The sequence below is a fragment of the Lepidothrix coronata genome, unplaced genomic scaffold, assembly GCF_001604755.1.
Source record: "Lepidothrix coronata isolate B3197 unplaced genomic scaffold, Lepidothrix_coronata-1.0 Scaffold172, whole genome shotgun sequence".
NCBI lineage: Eukaryota > Metazoa > Chordata > Aves > Passeriformes > Pipridae > Lepidothrix > Lepidothrix coronata.
In genome coordinates this window covers 800395-823426 of record NW_016690352.1, presented here as the reverse complement: position 1 = coordinate 823426, position 23032 = coordinate 800395, and the positions used below count along the sequence as shown (strand labels likewise).

Here is a 23032-nt window from a genome sequence, read left to right as displayed (position 1 = left end):
AATATCTTCTACTGCCAGAGAGACATCCTCCTCTATCCTACCTCCTCTGCTGATCAGAGAGGAAATAAAAAACAATCAGATGAGTCACCACTGGAAGTCTGCATGGCTGGATTGCATCTAGCCCATCAATGCACCAGACACAGGAAACCAAATTACTGCCAGCCTCCCGATCATCTACTGGGATGCTGGAAACTGCTGTTCCAGCCTTACGCTTTATTACCATGACCAGTTAATAAGGTTTTTCCAAAAGACTTGCCTGCACACAAAGACCAAATCTTGTTGCCGAAATGTGCATGTTAAGTATTTTGTGTTCTGACAAAATTCATCGTTATACTGAGAACCAGACATGATTTAATAGCATTATCCTTCTTAACTATGGTATATCCAAATATGTTTAGGAAAAGAACATTCACCTTTTTATTACAATTTTCAAGAGGAGACAGTTTTCAGAAGGAAAGATCAAAGATTCCACTGGAAGATCGAATGATACAATATTTTAGTTGCCACAATAAAAAAATAAACACTAATTTTAGAAGTTCTTAGCTGGGGAGGTAAGAAAGGGAAGAAAATAAAAAAGAAACCATAAGCACGCATATACTAGCATTTTTCAGTCAGGTCTAACAATAGGCTTCCATGTCCCATGGTAGGTAAGGCAGAGGAGAAACTGATTTTACAAATATGTAAGTGAAAAAATTAAAATAAATGTAATAATACATTCAGAAATTTAGAACAGTCTCCAGCAGTATTCCCCCAATGTTTTAAATTACTAAATGCAAAACAAATGCAAAAGAAAATCCCAGATTTATAAAGCCAGCGCGTTCTACTAAATTTCACAATTTAAATACTCACAAGGTAAGAAATTCACTTGAGTAAGAAGAAAAAGTAGTTATTTACAAATAACCTTAGGTGCACATTTGTCCTCGTCCCTTTCCAAGCTCCTCTTCTCTGTCATTTTTCCACAGTGCACAGCTCCCAGCCCTATCCAGTGACACCTAAAATGCAGACCTTCCTGGAGTCTGAGAATACTTTGCAAGACCTACCCCAACGTCACAGAGGACTTTTGGATTTTATCAGACACATGAAAGTTAGGTCATTAGTGAGCAACCCAGTCTGTGCTTTTTAATGGAGATATGTCTTTGAAAAAAATCATCCACACATAAGACTCACAGCTGTGAAGCAATACCCTCCTGAATAAACATCAAGTTGATGTTTATTATATCAGGGATGCTTTTTTCCCTCCACAGCATCAGGCAAATGTCTGTGAAAGATATCCATCTGTACCTAGAGCTCATGCCTTCATCCTTACTCCATTTCCATTCAGTCCAAATAAAATCGACTACAAGCAACCTTTATCTATATATATACACAGATATATATATATATATGTATATACATATATATACATTTATCTATATCTATATCTATATTTTTTTTATTTTTATACATATATACACATACACACATATACACAAAGGTGAAACCCTTCTAGTTACTTAAGTCAGTGTCATTTTGTTACAATCTCAACCTCTTCTATTTGCAAAAGAACCTGCAAGCAAATGTCTGGCCCATTTTCACTCAGGAAAATGAGTGAAACGTTTTCAGGTTCATCAAAAGAGGTACATTTTGTCAGTGGCACTGTTTAGGCAAACAGAGCATGGTGACAAAAGGAAGAAAAGAGGTTTTTCCTAGAGCAAAAAATGCAGTAATACCTTTGTCCCCCTGCTTTACCTAATCTTAAACAGTTTCCAAAGAAGCATTTCAAGGCAGTGCAACAGGTATTGCAACAAAACCCTTCCAACCCTGTAGTGTCAAACCTGGATCTTCATTTTTCTTCCACTTTGACATCTGGCTTCATAGAATGACAGAATTGTTAATGTTGGAAAAGACACTTAAGATCATCCAGTTAACATCCTGCTTGCTTCAATGTCAAGCAGCCAATAACTAACTGAAAGAGCATACTTATGTCATAGTTTTGGAGGCATCAGCAACTCTGACACAGTACTATCATGACTGATCCAAGCTAGGACGTTACCACCGGCAAAAATTGACACCCATCTGCCACTTCCAGCACCCTGAAATTCTGACATAGCTGCACAAAAGGTATTTTGGAGCCCCATGGCATATGGCTGCTTTTTTATCCATTTCCTTAATCTAAACAGAAAACATCCTGCACTTGCTTCTGTTCTTTATCACATCTTGATTTTTTTAGCTGATGCAATCATTTGAACATATGGAAAAATCACAAGCTAGATTTTTCAAATTCCTTCCTGAAAGAAAAAAATAAGAAATAAATAACAAATAGCATGGTCAATAAAGTAATTCCAGGAAAGAATTTACAAATAACACTGGAGATTAGATCTGGGATTGGACTGCCCCCAATTTGAGGGCAGGTGTCCCAATACCTCTGAAGGATCATCTCCCAACCAACATAGCTCCAGTGAGACACAAGGACTGCTTCTGCCATATGAGAAGTCAGTGTGCAAGAATATCAAATACTTTCAAATGCTTTTGCTCAGAAATTCCTCAGTTCCTGAGTAAAATAGTTCCAACTGTATTTAAGCCTTATGAAATTCATCCTGAAGAAGTTATTTATAGCTAGAAGCCAGTCTCCTTAATCCAGGTGTCTAGCTTATACCTCAGCCCTGGGCACCTACCAACAGATCCCGAGTCATGTAAGGAAGAAAGCCGGGCAATGAGCAGAAGCAGGTGACTTAAGAAGCCTCCAGGGAAAGGGATGTCTTGTCTAAGTTCAGGTATCTGCCTCTCTTCATCCCACTAAGTCAGCTGCAGCCCAACAGTGAGCTGCCACCAAAAGGCTGTCTCCACCAAAACCACCTCTTCCCTGGCATGAGGCATCTTGCCTCCCAGGAGCCAGGCAAGTACCAAATACCACGAAACAGGCTGATTTTCCATCATCAGATGAACCCCCTGAGCCAAATCACCAGTGGGTCAGGCACACCACTGCCACTGCAAAAGGAGGCAGGAGAAGCACAGGCCAAGCACAGGAGTTTCAATGACACCTTCCTGGGATACTATCTCAGCACTAACACAAAACCGCATTGTTTTGGGATCTACCGTAGGAGGACAGCTTGGCCCAAACAACAGATTTCACTGTCTGTGCTAGCTGAACTGATCCCAACTCAGCTAACTCCTTTAATGCTGTGTTACATTACAATGATTGACTTTTTTGGCCAATGCAGTGATAACTATTTCCCTAAGTTAGTATATTATGTTTCTTTTCTAATAGTAATGACTGAGAGCTGAATCACATCCAGAAACAAAACTCAGAACTTTCACATGAGCTGGTACAAAAAAAATGTGCCAACATTTGCACAACGTGTGCCAGCACTGGCAAAAAATATAAAGCAAGTCTTATAATCTTCATGCCCTTCTAAGATAATCCCAGATGTTTAGTACTATGAATGGAAAACACTGTTGAAATTAGATTTCTCTATTCAATATAACACAAATGAAAGCTTTACAGTTAAGTATCCAGTTGGAAGCTAGCATGATGTGAGTCAGATCCATACATCTTTCTTTCATTGAAAAAATAAAAATTAAACACTATTCAAAAAAGCTAAATATACAACTTTATGCAGCAGCTCACAACATGAAAAACCACAAAACCTATTTTAAAGTAGCTTATTCACTACATTCCTTAAAAGTTAGATTTTTACTTGGATTGACAGTATTCAGATATGCGAAATACAGCAAGACCCCAAACACTCCCCCTAAGGTAATTTGGATAATAAGTGAGGTGTGTCAAGCACACCTCAGACCAGCAGATTCATTTCTAGTACACTGAGTCTGAGAGCACATGCTGTTTTTCATTAAACTGCTGTAGCTGGAAAGCCCATTTAAAAAAATGATAGTTAAGTTATATTACCCTTGTTAAGCAAAAAAAAGGTTGGGTTTTGTTTTGGTTTTTTAAAAATGTCCTGCAGGAGTGGATAAAGGAACTTTAAAAGTGGAGGAGTGGTAGGTACAAGAAACAGCTGGAATCTATCTGGTTCTTACAACACAATAAAACCCAAGTGTTTTCCAAAGCTCAGCAAGGTCACAGTCTAATGTACTATACACAAGTGCTCATTAAAAACTTAAAAATTTAGACCAAAAAAAAGTGCCTGACAAAGAAAAGGTGATAAAAGTGAGCTCTTGGTAATGGGGCAGGAGCAAGGGGCCAGAGCAAAATATGCTAAATGTGGAAATCAGTATCATCTCATTCTCCCTAAATTATGAGCAGGAAAAAAAATGCATGACCTCATAAAACTGCAGAAAGGATCAGGACACAGTTCAAAAAACAAACACACAAAAAGACAGGAGAAAAAGAACAAAAGTAACACCAGAACTAACTGTAGTTGGTAACCACAAAATACAGAACAGAAGAACACAAAAATCTGGACAGAATTTTCTGTAGATCCCTGTAAGCAGCAATGCATTTCCCCAGTATAGAAAACATACCCATTTCTATAGTCAACAAGTTAATTCTTCCTCTTAAAGTGCCTGCAGATGCTGCTTTCATGCAAAGTTTTAAAACAACGCTCAAAAGTACAAAGAGAAACTGTCCATAAAGGAAACTACGCTATGAACTCAGCTCAGAGCTATGCATGCCCATCACATACTGTGTGAAGAGGACTGTGTGAGGACAGACTTTTGATTCACCCTAAGAATTTCCAAATATAGACTTGAAAATATATAAACCCACCTTGTTGAAACCAGAAAATAGATTTTATTCTCAAGCAAAAGTTAGTCCCATTTTTCTCTCAAACATATTATAGATATCTTTCCTGAGGCCTGGAAGCAAGGGGACAATAAAGTAACAGAGAGAATAATGTTCAGCCAGATCAAACAGTGTTACTGTCACCCTCTCCCTCTAAAACATTGTTGCTAGCCCTGTTATATGACATTTTACCACAGCACTTTCACAGTCTGCAGGCAGTGGAGAGAACATTATTTCTAGGATTTAAATTCACACAGTATTTACTTAGCAGAATGTATATTTATGTATTGATTCATATGTATATATTAATTGGATACACTTAGATTTATTCCATGCAATTCTCATTGCCAAGACTCTAGACATAATAATGAAATATTGATGCATCCACCTAAAGGAGGATTAAATACATCCCTTATGTAGATGTGAGCCAGGGCTTCGGCAGCTGTACTGTAAGATGTTCTCCAGAAACCAGCCCACCCAGGTTTTATGACTTGACAGAATTACCCAGTATTAAACATAGCTGAGACAACAAAATATATAGATTTTCCCTTTTCGTTCACACATCTTTCATTCTGACACTATTCAGGACATTGACTGGCTCTCTACACATTAATCAAGAATACATTACCCAGAACTGAGAAAAACAGTTTCATAATGATTAGTTCAACTTAAATAAAGGTACCTACGAGAAGAGGATTTGAACAGTAAGATGAGTCCTCTACCTCTACAGTTATTCCTCCCATCTGCCATACCAGACTGTATGCATTAGATTCATGCTTGGGGGGAAAACAAAACAAAATAATCACTGAGGTAAGATCTCTATGCAAATACAGGGAAAACATCACTGCTAGACCTCTTGCTGCATTTGCAGAAGCCATAAAAATATACAGTAGAAATGCAGACTTCAAACAGCTTCAACAAACAGAAACATTTGGTGACCACATGTCAGACCATTCACTGGATTTGATTGCTGTACTGCTGGTTCAAACTAAAAGATTTCATCAAGTTGTCCTGGCTCTCAAGTTTTACCTCAAGCAGACTCTTTCTATCAAGTTACTCTGCAAATCTGTTTTTTCAATCTTCTGAGCAGGTGTGTGTATCAGGAGGAGGGAGGAGGGGTATGCATATGCATATATACATAAATTTGGGGTTTCCTGGAAAAAGAAAAAAAACAAAAGCCCCAAAATAATCTTCCAACATTCAAAAGGTAACAGACACATTTAAATTACAAGGAAGATAGTTTTGGATTCTGAAGAGCACACTTTAAAGCAATAATGCATGCAGTTGTCAGCACACACAACAGCATTCAGAAAAATTAGGCTTTTTCAGTACCTATTTAATGGTCATGACAGACAGGAGCAGCAGAGGTATCTTTAGTTGCTGTCCATACAAGCTGTGCTTTCTTCCTCTAATGCAGCTTCTTGAAAATTATAAAAACCTTATCTTGCTACAGAAATCCTCATGGTGAAACACCTCTCTCCATCAATGCTGGGTAGGGTTAGCATCAGGAAGGACTTCTGTTCTGCTGCAGTCTCTCTTCTCTGCATGAGGAGCAATCCCAGGACTACAAGGTCCTGATTCTGACTGTCAGACTGATGCTCTTGACAACAGTATCTCAAAAAATTAGTAGCTCTCAGAACATCTAACTCTAAGAACTTCATATGAGTTATTAGGGAAATAAATTCAGCTCACAAGAAGAGCTGTAAAAGTTTGCAAGGGTTACTTGGCCCAACACCCATTTTTCACTTCAATGCATTTCTCAAGGTTGCTTCACATGCTTTCCTATGGCTCTGCTGCTTCAGTCCAACAATTCATTCAGGCACACGCTCACTGGCCACCCTTGCACAGACTGGATCTGTACATTTGAGTACTTCGGGGGGGGGGGGGAATAAATCAAGCGTTATTTGCCTCAGGGCCCTTTAACTAAAGATTTACAGACTTTGTGGGTCAGGTTTCAAGTTGCTTTAGCAAACAATTTCAAACCATAGACATTTACCTGAAGATTAGGGTTCATTTAAGACACAGAATAGGAATCAAAAGCTCGGATGTTTTACAAGAAAACAGCACACATTTCTTTTCTTTAGAACTCTTCAAGAGGCATCGCTCCTAAAATGGTGAAATGTGTTTTGGGGGAGAGGAACTATGCCTCCCTTTCATTCACAAGGGTGAACTTGGTGGAGGACTGCAGAGAGGGAGAGGCAGACTGCCCTCCCACATCTTGAGGCAGGAAAACAGAGTCAGAGTCGGCAGTCTGGGATATTTAATAGCTGGGGGAAGAATGCTTTGGTTTGGAGGAACAGCTTTTGGCTTGCTTAAGTTATAATATGGAACAGAACACAGTAAAACTATTTTAACCCAGCTATTTCTAGGTTTGGCAAACAGCTCTACCTTTCACAGAATCATAGAAAATCCTGAGCTGGAAGGGACCCACAAGGATCATTGAGTCCAACTCCGGGCCCTGCACAGGACACCTCAAGAATCACATCACGTGCCTGAGAGTATTGTCCAAATGCTTCTTGAACTTTGTCAAGCTTGGTGCTGTGACCACTTCCCTGGGGAGCCTCCCAGTGCCCAACCACCCTCTGGGTGAAGAACCTATTTCTAATATCTAATTGAAAACTCCCCTGACACAGTTCCATGCCATTCCCTTGGGTCCAATCACTGGTCACCAGAGAGAAGAGATCAGGGCCTGCCCCTCTTCTTCCCCTCATTAGGAAGTTGTAGACTGTAATGAGGTCTCTCCTCTTTCTTCTTTTTTGAGAAGCTATTTCTAAGTTGTGGTGTACCAGTGTTTTATTCTGGTCTCAGCATGCACCATCTGCCCACTGAGTGGGTAGATGGCCTGCAAGTGAGTTTGACCAGCACCAGTTGCTCCAGGGAGAGCTCAGAAGGCTCCAAAAGTCTCAGATGGAAGGACCCAACCTCACTAACCAGTGCTGGCTTCTGGATAAACAATATGTGAGAAGAGCTTGAGTTTTGTACAGAAAATGACTATTCTTTCCCCAAAATAAGTAGATGACCTCAACAGACAGGCCTCCCAAAGTGACTCTAGGAGTGTAACTGAGACAAGCAACATCATCTCTCCTCCCAAATCACAAAACACTAGAGGTTGGGGACTACATTTGAAGTCTCTGCACTGTGAATACTACAGGCCTGCCTTGTCTGCATTATCATAAACTATGACCCAACATGAATCTGAATTAAAGAACAACATCTTTCATTAACTATCACCACATATCAGATACAATTTTTTGGTTTTATTACTCTTAATCAAGCTGTTGGGCTTTTTGGTTTTGGGTTGTTTGAGGGTTTGGTTTTGGGGTGGGGAGAGGGAGTTTTTGTTTGTTTGGGGTTTGTGGGGATTTTTTATTGTTTTTTTTCTTTTTTTTTTTTTTCATTGGTTGGCTGGTTTGGGATTTGTGTTTGGTTTTTTTTCCACTTTTTTTAGCATAAGACTAGCATCACAACTAGGAACAAATGTTTCAGCTCCCACCAGCCAGTGGCTGCCTTACAGCATGGAGAATTCAGCTGGGAACAGGCAGAAGAGGGACCCAACCAGGACACAATTTTCTCTCACAAAGACCTTCAAGAACACATGGGGTGAAAATTTTTGATGTTTTGGGGTGGGTTTTTGACTACCCCTGAGATCTGACAAATACAGCTGCTCATTCCCATTGCAAAAAGCCCTCAGCTTCAAGGTTTGAGCTCAGGTCTTCTAATTTTTTTTTAAGTCTCGGAGTCCAAAAAGTTCTGTACTGAAATACAGAAATATGTTAACACAGATTTCATTAGCAAAAAGAAAGAGTAACAGTTTACACAGACATTTTGGCTTGCTCTTTTAAACACATAGTAGCTAGTGTATGTATGCTTTCATCTTCCTCTAATGTTAGGGAGAAGCTGACACACAAAACCTTACCAAAACATCAGAACTTCAAGTTCATAAATATTTGGAAATCTGCCTCATCTTCAAAAGTAATTGTTTAATCATTAGGACTCACCAAGTTTCACTCTCTATCATGTATACACCACTTTGTTTCACCAAGACTCACAAAACCTTGGGACAGGTCTCATTACCCTAAAATATCATTACTCTTCTCATACAACAACGGAAATGGTTAGTCTTGGCTTTTTAACCCATCTGGATGTAAAGAGTAGAGAAACACACCGGTACTTCTGAAATACAAGCCTAATTTCATAGGGAAATAAATATTTACATTTTCCTTTAACTTTATAGAATTCCTAACATCCTGTTTACCAATACTTTCAGGTTTTCAAGTTACTCGCTTTACAATCAAATGTTTCTCCAAGTTTAAAAGTTCCTTTAAAATGAGAACAGCTTTCACATATCAAAGGATTGTCATACAAATTAGATGAGGAAGGCAGGAAGCTGAGCATTTGTTGTTTTCTTCGACACAAACAGCACAATCCACACTCACATTGCTCTGCTAGTGCTCCCACGTGCTACTGGAAGGCAGAGGGAACCTTCTGTAGGAATGGTACAACCATAAATTTCACGTGAAATTTAATAATAATTAAAACAAATCCCCAAACCCTTAAAATAGGATTTTCAAAGATGACATTACATCACCTTAATGAAACTATTTAAAGTAAGCTTTGCTAGTTTACAAAAAGCAATGCAAGAAAGGTATACGCGAGGGAGGAATGCTTTAATTACCTAAACTCACAGCTAGCTCTTATAAAATTGACACATGGGGAAGCCAGGACTGCTTTAATTACCTACATTCACAAATCACACTTACAAAAGTGACACTTGTGGAGGTCATTTGTGATACCCTTGCCTTTGGTGCTCTCAGTTTAAAATTCTCAATAGATTTTAAGCACTAGATGTCATTGTTTTACAGAGGAAACAAGCCGGGACTCAGGTCTTGACAAGCTTATAAAGATAAGAGATAAAAAGTAACAAACATTCTTTTTTGAATATATACTCCTTCGAAAGTTACTGCGATAGCGCTTCTGACATCGTAAGTTTCATCTCAAGTTAACAGGCAAATAGAAATAAGCTTAATACGTTAAAATACATATAAACCAGCACTTTAGAGCTCCACTTTAAAAGCACACCACGACTCTTAAGTAAGGCCGTTCAGTATTCCTAACATTTCTCAGCTTCCACGCCATGAGCCTAGCTGGCTCCAGCCGCACGCTGCCTGACCACACTCGGGTACACCTAGGAACAACCTCTCTCTCCAGGCATTAGCACGTACCGCACCGGTGTAACTCGGTGTAACGATACAGAAACACACATATTTACATCAAGCCCTGTGCGCAGTCAGACACTCATGTTTAAAAATAGGAGAGAAGAAAATGAGTGTTAATTTCAGGTTGCTCTCTGTCCTGAACTCTTTCGTGACAGGAAGGAGTGCCTTTAATTCAGACTGTCTCGGAGCAAGCGCTATAGAAGTAATTTACAAGATGGCAAGAAATTATAAGCCTTAATGACAGGCGGACAGCCAAGCCAGCCTTTAATTTGGATTCAGAGGAGGGGGCGGTGGCGATGCTGCACAGACAGATCTCTGAAAGCTGCCACGATACCTTCTAAAAATAGCAGCCCACAGCTGCTGACAAAGAAGCAAAGTTTGGGGCCGCATCCCCAGAGCTGCTGCCCGACGGTGGGGCAGCCCCGCGGGAGCGGGGGGCGCCGCGGGACCCCGGCCTCGGGGAGGGGGCACGGGAGGGGACCAGGGTGACGAGGGGCTGGCACACAGCAGGACCGAGAGCCGCCTCACCTCTACCCATCGCTGGGCTTCGGCGAACGCCACCTGGCAGTCGCACTCCGCGTCCTCTCTCCCCTCCATGTCCAGCAGTGAGCGAGCAGGGGCGGCCGGTCCTCACGGGGCGGGGGCGCGGGGAGCGGCCGCTGTCATTCGGCTGCCTCCTTTTAACGCTCCCCGCGCCGTCTCCTCCCCCTCCACCTCCTCCCCGCGGAACTCCCCCTCCCGGGAGGGAGCTCGCTGGCGCTCCGCGACCGCAGGAATCCGAGGGAGCCGCGGGCTGTAGCGCAGCGCCGGGCCCCCCGGGCGGCCGGGAGGGGCCGCACCCCCAGCGGCAGAGGCGGCGGCGGCGGCTCCCTCCCGCCGGGACGCGGCGCCCCTCGCCCTCACGGCCGGTGGAGGCCGCCCCCGGCGGCTTCCGCCCCGGCGCATACCAGGAATAGCTGGGGACAATCGCACCTTTCAGGGCCGGCCACTGCCGCCCGGGCCCCGCCACCTGCCGCCCCGCCCGCCCGGGGCTGCCCTGCGCTGCCCTGCGCTCCGCCGCCCTCCGCCGGGGCAGCGGGAGCGGAGCCCGGGCCCCTCACCTCCGCACCGCAGCCACCCGGGGGATCCGGCACCACACTCCTCTGCAGCGTTGTCCCGCCTGGGGACGAAGTTAGGAGGCTTTCCCACCGCTTTGGGAGACATGAGAGAGCCGCACTTCGTTTTGAGCGCTTTTCATACAAAGTGGCCAAAGCGGAGCTGCCCGGGCAGAACTGGAGCCACACAGCTCGGCCTCCACGCTTCCCTCCCCAGCACCCTTGGCCTCTGTTCTGGTATAGCTCACAGCACTCACACCAGTGCCCATTGCTCTGTTTCATCCACGTCTGCTCACAGCACACTGCAACAGATTCTTTGTGACTTCTCTACCCCTCACGCTATCCCAGGCTCAGACCTAAAGCCCGATCTCAGTATGGCTTGACCGCTGAACCTGGAGTGGGTGCCGTGCTGAGCTCTGGCTCCTGCAGTAACCACAAATGTGAGGCAGGTTGGGATTATGCTTTGCTGCAACAAAGGTTGACCCACCCTGACGGACACACCAGAACCAGGAGAGGTGATGTGCTAACTGAACACAGCAAAATCCTATTTTCCAATACAGGAATGGACACATGCTAAACAGAAAAGTTGAAGAAATATCAGGGAAAAGTGGTTTTCTGGAATGTTCATACATAGCACAAGGGTTTTGGTTTTTTGTGTTGGTTTTTTTTTTTTTAAGTACTTGATTTCATTTAACATTTTAAGTTCTCTACAACTACCTGAAAGGAGGCTGTGGCAAGGTGGAGCTCAGTCTCTTCCCCAGGTAACAAGAAGCAGAAGAAGAAATGGCCTCAAGTTGCACCAGGGGAGGTTTAGATTGGGTATTAGGAAAAATTTCTTCAGTTTGAGGGTGGTCAAGCGCTGACACAGGCTGCCCAGAGATGTGGGGAATCACCATCCCTGAAGTGTTAAAAAAGTGCATGGATGTTGCACTTGGGGACATGGTTTAGTGGTAAATATGCCAGTGCTAGTTTAACGGTTGGACTCTATGATCATATGAGGTCTTTTCCAACCTTAACAATGCTGTGATCTTTTCTTACTTGAATGTTTTGTAACATTTTTTTCTTTCCATGTCTTTTCCATAAGTAAAACCAAGTTGCTGCATGCACACTTTGCTTTTATGGCCCATGGCACAACATACATAATTTTTCAAGGACTACTGAGAAAAGCTAACTTAAAATTTGTACTACACACAAATCAGCATTTCCTGAAGGGATATGGTTTAGTGATGAAACATGGCGTGCTGGGTTAACAGTTGGACTTGATGATCTTAGAGGTCTTTTCCAACCTTAATGATTCTATCTTTCTCTCCTTTAACTGTAAGTAGTATTTTTTCTTTCCAAATCTTCTCTGTATGTAGCAAACTGAGTTGCTGCATGCATCTTAGGCTTTTATGACCCACAGCAAAACACAGGTAATTTTTGAAGGACTACTGAGAAAAGAGAACTTAAAATTTGTACTACACACAAATTTGCTTCTCCTGAGATAATGCGTCTTATTTCTGCTCTACAAAAAACCTTGGAATAGGAAAGAAAATTTTTAGGAAATCAACATAGCAAGAAGATATTAGCCATCAGTTTCTGCAGTATGTGGAAATCAGTGTTGCTAGTGTTACACAAAGGAAGAAAACTGCAGTGACTTTGGCTGAAAGAAGTTCTACGGCAGATGTTTGACATTAATTAAAGTTACAAATTCATAGAAATTATGTATTTAGCTCCTCACCGTGGCATGAATTAAGATATCTATGCTTTAGGGTCAGCAATGAATGAAATGATAATCAAAGCTGTAATTTTGAAGTTTTTTCCCACTCTTTTTTCCCGCTCCAAGCCAGATCAGCCACAAGACTAAATACAAATGAAGAATCTGCATATTTCTTGAGTGGGAAGCCTGAACATCGGAAAACAACCTTCTCATCTCACTATTAAGCATCATTGACTACAAAGGGTAAAAAAAGTCTAAATAAAGCGTGTATGAGCTGCTGCTGCTGGCTGACATCAGTGTGCATTAGCTGAGGTTACCAAACATTCTTCTGGGGAACAACAGCAGTCTTTCTCCAGTTTTTAAGGTCTTTTCACTTCATTTAAAAATACAGTGCTTGTCCCTAAGTAGGAGAAAGTAATTAAGAATTCTATAAAAGTTTAAATTTATTTGAGAATACAATTCTATGAAACAGGTTTCAGAAGAGATCGTGTTTAAAAAAACATTTTCAAATTCTCACTTATTTCTGGTTGCTTTATTTCACATCAAGGCAATCAAATAACTTTTCTTACAAATTGTTTAATGTTTTAGATCAAATAATTCGAGTAATCTGATTAATCAAGTAACTTGACTAAGTCAGTGTTTAAGTAAAACACTTTTAAGTTGAAGTTATTCACTAAGTAAAAAAAAGTTCCAACATGCAAATTTCATCCTCAAAGTGAATTTTAAAACAATTGTCACAGATAAGTTATCTATGTAAGCCTGAGCAATCAAAATAGTTTATTATTCCTTTGCACTAACAAGGTAAGTCACTAGAGTCCTAGATCAGAAAAAGATTACATATACCAGATATGACTGCTAATTGTTGCTTCAAAAGTAGCAAACATAGTACTGTTCTATTTGGCAAAAATGAACCCTTTCAATATGTGTGTGCTCCTAGGGATAAGTTAAGCAACAGTTTACATCATATTCTTTTCAAGGAGAGTTCTACAGATATGTGACACAATGTATTTTCTACCAAGGCAGGCTTCCTTTAAGGATAGACAGCATTTATTTTCTAAATGTGGGCTGTTAAGTGTGTTTATTTTCCAAAACTCGTATTTCAGTGTCAGAAAACATCTTTCTTCTTCTTCCCTTAACTGAATCACACAGCCATGACTGAAAGGAAAGGGCATTGTACTGGTTATTAAATCCTTACGGTTTCTTAACAAAACGGCTGTAATAACATGGGAAAACTTGCACCAATATACTTAAAAGAGCTTGAACAATCCTGAGTGCATAATAGCACACCAGCTCCACTCAGCTGAAGTTAATGTAAGTGCGGAGCATGCATCATCTCTTCACTCCTCCACGCACCGTTTCCGTAAGATGATGTGTATGGCTGGCCTGGACTGAAGGAGGTGAAGAGGGGTTTCCTGATAGTCAGTAGCGCTGCGTGCCTGTGGCCAAGCCATGTTCCTCCACACAAAGGTGGCGAGGCTCTGGCAGGGCTGCACAAGTTAGAAAATACAGCATTATTTTCCCACGGAGCTTGAACTAATACGCAGAGATTGTACAGCAAAGGCAATGATGCAGACGTTGAGGCATTGCAGAGCCGAAGCACTGTGTGGTCTGCAGGGCTTATCAGCCCCGGTCACGACCTTGCTGACAAGTCAGCCAAGTTTGTACTTCACTCCTTGTATCCAAGTTATACAGGTTCTGTCAAGGAAAAGGATATTCCAGCAGCTTTACTTCCTATGTTCCTCAAGATGGTCACCAATGCCTGTGCCAAAGCATGCTCTTACAAGGTGGTCTCTGGAAGACTGTTGCACTGCACAGGTTAGGTGAGATGGTATTTCTGCAGTACAGTCTTTCAAAATTTCAGTCTAGCAAGGGACCACACAGTAAGCAGACACAGTTCGGCATAAGAACTGGTGTATTGCTCTTCCTTTGGCATCTCAGTACAGTGTTCACTAAAATATACCGTCTTATATATTAATAAACCAGAAATTAACACAAAATTAAAACAAAATAGAAGGAATCTTTACCCTGCAGAACAACTGATTTGAAGACTATATAGAAGATGCTGAACAAAATTACCATTGCCAAAATAGTAAGAATTCTTAAGTTTTTACATAACATTCAAGATGTATTTTTCCAGTGTGCCCACGAAAAATCCCACCCCAAATTTACTATTCTAACCTTGTTATCCTTTGTCATGCATTGGTCTAATGAGTTCTCGTACTTAATGAGGAGCTTCCGTTCTGAAGGGATTTTGCAATAAACAGTTGCACAAAAAGAGAGCCCGTTCATTTATTACTTTAAGTCTTCTGAACATTGAAGAGCATATAAGGCGTGACTATTTCCCTAAAGCGGACAAGTGATGTAGCTAGTTTAACAGCTTTGAACTATGCTTCGTTTCTTTCTTCACCCTCCTCCCTCCCCTAAAAGGGCCTTAGCTGTATTAACTACAGCTTACTTGAAATTTGATCAAGTCACCTTCAGCATAAAATATGCAATATCCCAATTCAATTGTGACAACTTTTATTTGATTTTTCTGATATTATCAAGAAGACAGTGCAGCTGGTTTGATTACTAAAGCCTTTGATTTTTATTTAAAAGCAAGTTTCAGGGCCTTGCTAATGAGCAGGGCAACATAAAGCAAGTCTTAACGATACTGCATTTTATTGGGGTGAAAAAACGTTCAAAAATAGAAGCTCATTAGTGTTGTTTTTCTCCCTTGCTTTTCCAACCATCTCACTTACAGAAAACAGACTAGTGTTGTTAATGGACTCTCCAGGTAACATGTTTTAGAGAGATGTTCGTAAGTGATAAAACAGACTCTCAGGCCTCTTTCTTTTCTATGAAGAAGGAAAACTCTGCCAGACTGCTTCTGGCACAACCCCATTCATTTTTCCTGCAATGACAATTGACAGAGAATGAGAGCACTCTCTGGGACACGGAGGGTTCAGTTTCCTTTGGCAGCGGGTTTGACTGGAAGCAAACCTAAATTATTCCACTTCTAAGGAACAAATAAGGAATATTTTTCTGGAATGTAAAAAACATGCACATTAACCAAAATCAACCTTCACAAGAATCCTAAAGCATAAGATTGCTTAGCCAAAAAATCCCAAACAAACTCAAAACAAAACCAACAAAATAGACCCAAAACAACCACAGTGCTACTAATTCATGTATAAAAATGGGTCAACAGCACCTTAAGATCTAGTGGGTGAGGTGAGAAGGATGGTACAGGGGAAGGGTATCACACAGCATTCAGTAACGCCACCTGACAAATTTACAATAGATATTCCTAAAGGGGAGAAAAGTATATGACCATCATGGCTACCTTAAAATCTATAGTCTGTTTCTGTTCTTGTTAAACAAAAATTCATTACAACAGTTATTACTTTTCTATAATTTATTTCAATTAGGTGAGATACTTCACATCGCTCTATTCATCTGTGTGTGCCCTCCACAGTCCTACCATTTGAACTAGTTAATGTGCCTTTTCCAGGGCAAAAATCCACATTGTTTTTCCACATATACAAATAGCAAACATTGGTTTAACTAAAGCTTTTTGACAATTTATTAACATTATTAGGCTTGAGAAACAAAGTGAAGTTTTATTCAAAATGTAAACATTAAGATAATTTTAAAATGTTAGTGCTCACCAACAGGAAGAACAGTCCTTTTTCTGCTTTTTTTCTTCCATATATTTATTTATAAATAATGCACTGAAAAAATGTCTTTGTCATTTGAATCACCTGAAGAAGTTCTTATAATATTCTTGCACCATTACAAATAAAAGATGGAGATAGCCTCATATTCCAAGTTTTCACCCATTAACATACCATATACGCCACTCAGAATGTTATCTGTGAATGATACAAACAATAATCCTACTCTGAACTAGCTCATCATTATTATGATGAAACATCACAGACAGTAATTTCTGAAAATTTTAAGGGGGTGGAAGGGAAAAAAACCCACCACATAGAAATCTTGCACAAAATGCATGCTTGTATATAAATACCCAAAGTTGCTGTAGGAACAAGCAGCAAAATATAGCAAGGACAAATGCAAAGTTTATTCCATGTATGCTACAATTAATCAACACATTAGGGAAGTATCAAAATTTGTACTATTAACATATGGCAACAGTTTATTGTTACAATACATTGCAATAGTCTCACTGAAAAAAGCTTTTAAGCTGCAGACAGTGCAATTGCATTAAATCTTAATTCTTCTGGGTCACGTTCCATGAATTTCTTGCAAACTTCTATTGCATCCTAGGGAAAAAAGTACAAATGGAAAAAATACAAAATGAAAACCAATATAAATCATATTAATTAAAAAAAAAAAACAACACCAAAACTGAAATATGAAGATATGCTTTATACAAACTATGCTCAAAATGGACTTTTCCATGAAGGTTTACTAAACAGTGTCACAAATCTATATAAACAGTATTTCTGAGGTGAGTTACCACTATTCAAGATTATTTTCAGTGCTCATATGGGCAGCCTAAACAAGCAAAAGTTTTATGTAGAACCTTAGAAACAATTTTTGTGACTGAATATTACTTTTTGCAACAGATGTGTTGCTTGTCTTTCTAAATGCATCTCTAAAGTTTGCCTTGACTAGTCCTCTGCATTCAGAAATTTTTCCTTTGTTTCAAGATGAATCTAAGCTCTGTGGGGTAATTGAAAGATCTTAAGTAATTCCTTCATCTAGCTTTAGGGTGCAATCTGGAGAACACATGTTATCAGTAAACCAGAAAAAAGCTACATATGAAATAAGGAAAACTTTATCCAACTTCTTCTCCCCCTGTCCAAACACAAATTGTATGCAAACTTTACAGGCATTAGTCTATGCTACTAAACTATAAAATTGTTTTGGTTTTTGTTTGTTTTTAGTTTTTCTGGGTTTTTGTAATGCTAATCTAGTCTGGATACCATAACAGTCAGATCTATGCATTGCCTTTTCTCAACTTCAACTTTGTATCATGCTGTGGGGACGGCAGTTATCCTCCCGAGTGTATCCCTTTCCAATTAATTTCTCAACTGAACAGCTCCTGACAAAAGAAGCACTCAAAAGAAGCTGTGAAACTAGAGAATGATTATTAGCAAGACTCAGAAAGGAAATCAACTTCTGTCTAGTATGACACCTATCAAACTATATTGTCTCGTGTACTTGAAAGGAGCATGGGTATATGCAAATCTCACAGAAGACAAGTCAGTCTGAATTTCTGTTATAATCAACCTTTCTGACATTTCTTATGTTATGATACTCTGTCATCCAGTTACAACATGAGTGTTCCAAAATATCTGGTTTTAGAACTGAGTAAAACTAATTTTGTCTTACCATCCCACTTGCTCTATTTCTCATCCAACCATAAATACAGCAAGACTTGTATAAGTATTTTCATATATATGTATTCTATAAATTTTGTGGAAATACAGCAGGAATTTTGTATAACCCCATTTAAGAAGGTTCTCTATTCCTACCTCTAAAAAGGAATCGTCACTGGTTTCCCCATGGTTTATTGGAAATGGCTTGCGCCCATCTGTTGAAAGACAAAGCACGATTGAACAGCACATTTATAAGATTATAAAAGCTTCATTTTTCCAGTTAAAACTATTTGAACACATTTTTTTGTACTTCACTTTCAAAAATGCTATCTTATTTTTCATAAAAGTATCACACATGCTAGCTTTTCCCTTGTCTCTCCTCCACTGCTGACTGCTTCAACCAGTATCATTATGTACAGTCTGTTACATTAAAAAAATAATCCAAACTATGACATATTTTTTAATATTTTATTTGAAAACTTCAAGGGTGTAAGTTGCTATTGTTTTACTGCTGGTATAGTACTTCAGTTTTTCTAGTAGAGTAGAAAAATTTCCACTACGCTTGATGGATTTACTCAGACAGACAGCTGTACATCTGTGGTCTTTGACAGCTGTGAGCAGGGATTCCGTGACACAACCGAGCAACAAACCTACCAGTTTGAAGAGTCTGGCATATCTGAAATGTTTCTCTCATTTAAAATAAATTAGCAAACAAGCCCAGTAGCTCTAAGTATTATGTACTTTCATAGCATTTAAAAAGGGTTGCCATAGTTATTTTTTTTCTCCCATTTGCAATATAATAATGCTATCATTATCATCATTTGAAAAATAATTTCATTCATAGAAATATGTTTAAGGTTACTTTCAAAGAGTTAACAGTATGAAAACATATGTCAGGGTATCCTCAGTATTTGCTAGACCAAAATGCCTTTTGGTTCTGTCCTCCCTGTAAAAGACCTTTCCCTCTCCAAAGATGCCATCAAAGTTGACAATACTTCCAAACTCCAAACTTTTGGATTTGCATGAGCAAGAGATTGTTCACTACTGTAACAACGATGACTGAAGATACAACAATGCAAAACCCTCAGAAAATGCCAGGGAAACAGAAATGAATGCTCTGAATTGCTGCAAGTTAAGTTTGATTCGATTCTTGGGGTTTTTTACATACATCTTGGCAGAACAGCATTTTAATTTCATGTGACTATAAATAACGTGTTTTCTATGGCAAAAACATCACAAGCATTTAGCATCCATGTGCTTCCTTAGCATTTTCTGCCTTCCAAAGCCCACATACTGCCCACAATGAGTGAAGCCAGTGAATCAATTGAAAAACCTTCTCCCATTTTCCTACTTTTAAGTTAGTTTTTTTTGCTTCCTTCCGCTGGTACAAAAAGAAGTTATTTTAAGAACAAAAATATAGTACTACTGGTGTTCCACTGTACAGCAGAGCTAAATGCCTCTTCTTTTTCTATTTGTTTTTTTAATTTTAAGAAAAAAATTCAAATGGATTTTATCTTGCATCATACCTACAGAAAATAGCTACACATGGTCATCAGAGTATGTAGTTTGCATTTTAAGCAGAGTAAATTAATAGGCAATGAAAACATATTATGGAAATAGCACACACTGAAAGAAGAGCAAGCCATTCACCATGCCTTGAAATTTAGTCATAAAACATTTATATTGTATCCTACAGTACTTACCTTTTTGATCTAGTTCACTGACAGACACACAGGATCATAGAATACAGAAATGTTTGCCTATTGTTCATAACTAATCCCTTATAATACCCCTTAGATCAACTTAATATTAACATAAGCACTTCTGATATACCACTTATGCCCCAGACTGTGATTAGGTAAGGGCATTGCTTAATTACATGTTGATTTTCAAACGATGAAAATGTTATAACCATAAAATACTGCAAAAATTATGATAGGAAAGACCAGCGAATTTAAGACCAGTTTTTAAATGGTGATGTACTTGCTGGTTTTCCGAACAGCCTGCAGCAAAACTGAGTTGCCCAGCAACATATTTAAGATTGGAGTCATTAGAGAATATCAGAGCAGAACTGAGGTGCTACACAATCTGAAGGGGGGAAAAAAAGCTGTAATTCAGCAAATAAAGACTACTGTTCTACAGTGAATGGCCTAATGACCACAAAAAAGTAGAGGGAAACAAATGACCAGCCTATTACAAATGAGTTGCAGAATATTAATATCTGTCGGTACCCTGACTACACACTTTCAGTTTAAACTGTATCATGCTACTTAATAGTACAGCTAACACTTCTAAAGCAGCATACAGTTAATTTAGTACAAGCAATGCAGGAACATAAATATAACTAGTTTCCTCTGAAATTTTGAGTGTTCATCAATTTTTTCTTGCTTCCTGTCCTTATAAATGATAACAGAAGTTTTAAGGCAGTCTAGTATTCTGTATCATTTTATCTTAATAGGAGGGAGTTGAGGGAAAGAGAACCAAAAAGAAAAAAAATAAGGGGAAGAAGGCTGCAATTGTTTGACAGAAACCCCCAGACCCTAAGATGCAGCTGAAAAGAACCTCAGCCCTATATAACATCAAGAAATCTCTCCTAAACTTTGACAGTTAACAGCATCACTATTTGCATTTGTTTCAAACAAATGGAGAGGGCAGATAAAAAGGTGTTCTTACCCAATTCATAGAGATGACCACCTACATTAACTAAGGCAATAAAGTGAAGATCTACTTTTTCATCTATACTTGGTGCCTGCAAGACAAAACAAGAAAAAAAAGAAATTGTGTTCACTAAAACTCGTATCACAATATGGTTAATGAGCACATATCATCATAATATGCAAAACACTTGGACGAGAGAAATCACAAGTGAGTCTCGATCTATACAGCATGGCAGAAATCAGGGCAGATCATTTTGGAATATGAAGAAGCTGCCTGCAATGCACAGACCAGTAAGAATACATGCAGTAAAATATCTGGAATTATTTCCAATTACAGCTCTACACAAAAGCTTTATTTTTCATTACTGAATTAAAAGTAGAATCAGCTCAAATACATTAACATCAAAAATAGATATTCATATAAATAGCAACTTCTTCACTAACCCATCTCCCACAATAAGGTGATGCAGGGTTCAACTCTGAAACCTGTAATATTTTAGAACTGAAAATATTCACTTGGTCAAAATATTTTTTCCTCATAAGCCAAGCACGGTTGAGTTAACCTGTTCCCTCTTCACAAGCAATCAAAAGAAACAGCTTACACATCTTAGATGGAGGAGGAAAGAAAACAACCAGAGGTGCCTAGACTGAATTTTCAAAAAGGCATCATTGTAGCTGTACCCAGAGAGGACTGAAGTGCATAACAGCACGAAGGGGCATAACATAAAAAATGATTACAGTTGGTAAAGATCTATCTAACTCAGTACTGCACTGCCAACCAGAGCAAGCAAAAGTTTTTTCAGAAGAACACTGGGCATGCACAGCATAGTGCTCCACGAACACACATTCCCAGCATCCACTGAGCAGTGGTTTTTGAACTTCTGAGCCAAAAGGAGCATCACCACTGTTGTGTTCAATAGCAACTGATGGTGTTAATTCCTCATCATTCTGTCTAGTCTGCATCTGAACTTCAATCCACAATTTTAAGTGATACTGTTTTGAGCGAATGGGAGAAAGCACCTCAGTTTTTCTTCATTATCAAGAATCTGACTTGTGTGAAAATACATTTCATGCCATTTTCTTTCATCTTGTAATTACTGCTAAAGACCCTTAAAAGATCAAAAGTGTAAAAATTTGCCGGAAACAGATTAGAGTGTAAAATGTGTTGTAGAATCTTACAATTGCATCATCTTTTCAAGACTGGGTTAAAGGTTCCTTCTTCCTGAGGTCATAAGAAAAGACTTGAAATAGCATAAACTGAAGAAATTTAGCAAACAACCAAAACAATAAAGCAAAGGACAAGAAGTCACCATAAGTCCTTTAATACATCAAGAAGGGCAAGGAACACAACATTAAGGAGGAACCACCATCAGCTTACAGAATTTCTATGTAGCAAGCTCTAAATGAGAGAAAAATAAAAATAAAACAAAACCCCACACAATCTCCCCTCACTCTCATTTGAGAGTTACCTCCATGACCAGCTGAAGTGTGAAAGGCCCAAATACCCTGTTTCATCACTGCTTCAGAGAGCCTAAAATGGAGAAAGAACATTCCAGCCACTGAAGATGAGGCAGCTATCAAAGGGACAAGAGGACCTTCCCACCAGAACTCCAAGCAGTCTAAGTGAAATGGCTCTTGATAATTTTGTTTTACAAAGGCCAAATAGAGCCAGGGCTTAGGAAAAACAATAACTTGGATACCCCAGTTGCAAACTTCAAAGGACCACAGGTTTTCTAACTTCCTGAAAACCACACAAGACAGTAGCTAACAACCAGTGGAGTCTTGTTGTTACTCCCACCGATCAACCAACTTTTTAAAGACATCTGAACTGTGGTGCTACAAAAATGTGCAGACAGGCAAAGCTGAGCATCCTTGTAAAATCCCACATTGTCATCTAATTCCCTTCGTAGGCATATGAATTCACAGATGTTCACTTATCCGTTAAACCTACCAACTCAGAAATCTAGGCTTAAGGAATTTCAGGGTTAGGGGAAGACCATCCCAGTTAGTCTCACTTTAGGAAGGAAATGGCTTAGCATTTAAAAGTTGAACGTACTCTACCTGGGCTCAAAGTGACATGAAGTAGAAGAGCACAAAGTATCGCTATTTCAAAGGACTTTGACATGTTAGGATTTGATTTTGATCACACTTAGGCCAAGATATAGTTGCCCCTTTGACCGTTTTGAGGGTAGGTTCTCTGTCAAATTCTAATAAACACCCTTTCTATAGAGAGACACAATTGGCATGCTTGGAATGTTGAGCCTGTATACAGAAAGAAGACAGACAGGGAAGCCATCAAAAAAAAGCATGATTAAC

At 39.5% G+C, this 23032-nt stretch overlaps 2 protein-coding genes across 5 annotated transcripts in view; both read right to left on the bottom strand.

Annotated features, from left to right (window-relative positions):
• LMO7 (LIM domain 7) overlaps positions 1-10656 on the bottom strand; it is a 130020-nt gene extending 119364 nt beyond the window's left edge. For 2 of the 4 annotated variants that reach the window (XM_017829990.1, XM_017829992.1), the window contains exon 1: positions 10465-10649. In XM_017829990.1, coding sequence (XP_017685479.1) covers positions 10465-10533 — 69 coding nt within the window. In that variant the 5' untranslated portion in view covers positions 10534-10649. Of the gene's footprint in view, positions 1-10464 lie in introns of all 4 variants that reach the window. The other 2 variants (XM_017829976.1, XM_017829979.1) reach the window with 2 other exon arrangements.
• A 5455-nt stretch (positions 10657-16111) lies between these two features.
• UCHL3 (ubiquitin C-terminal hydrolase L3) overlaps positions 16112-23032 on the bottom strand; it is a 41343-nt gene continuing 34422 nt past the window's right edge. The window contains exons 7-9 of the mRNA XM_017830000.1: positions 20733-20808; positions 18216-18274; positions 16112-16997 (exon numbers count right to left, since the gene is read on the bottom strand). Coding sequence (XP_017685489.1) covers positions 16914-16997; positions 18216-18274; positions 20733-20808 — 219 coding nt within the window. The 3' untranslated portion in view covers positions 16112-16913. The remainder of the gene's footprint in view (positions 16998-18215; positions 18275-20732; positions 20809-23032) is intronic.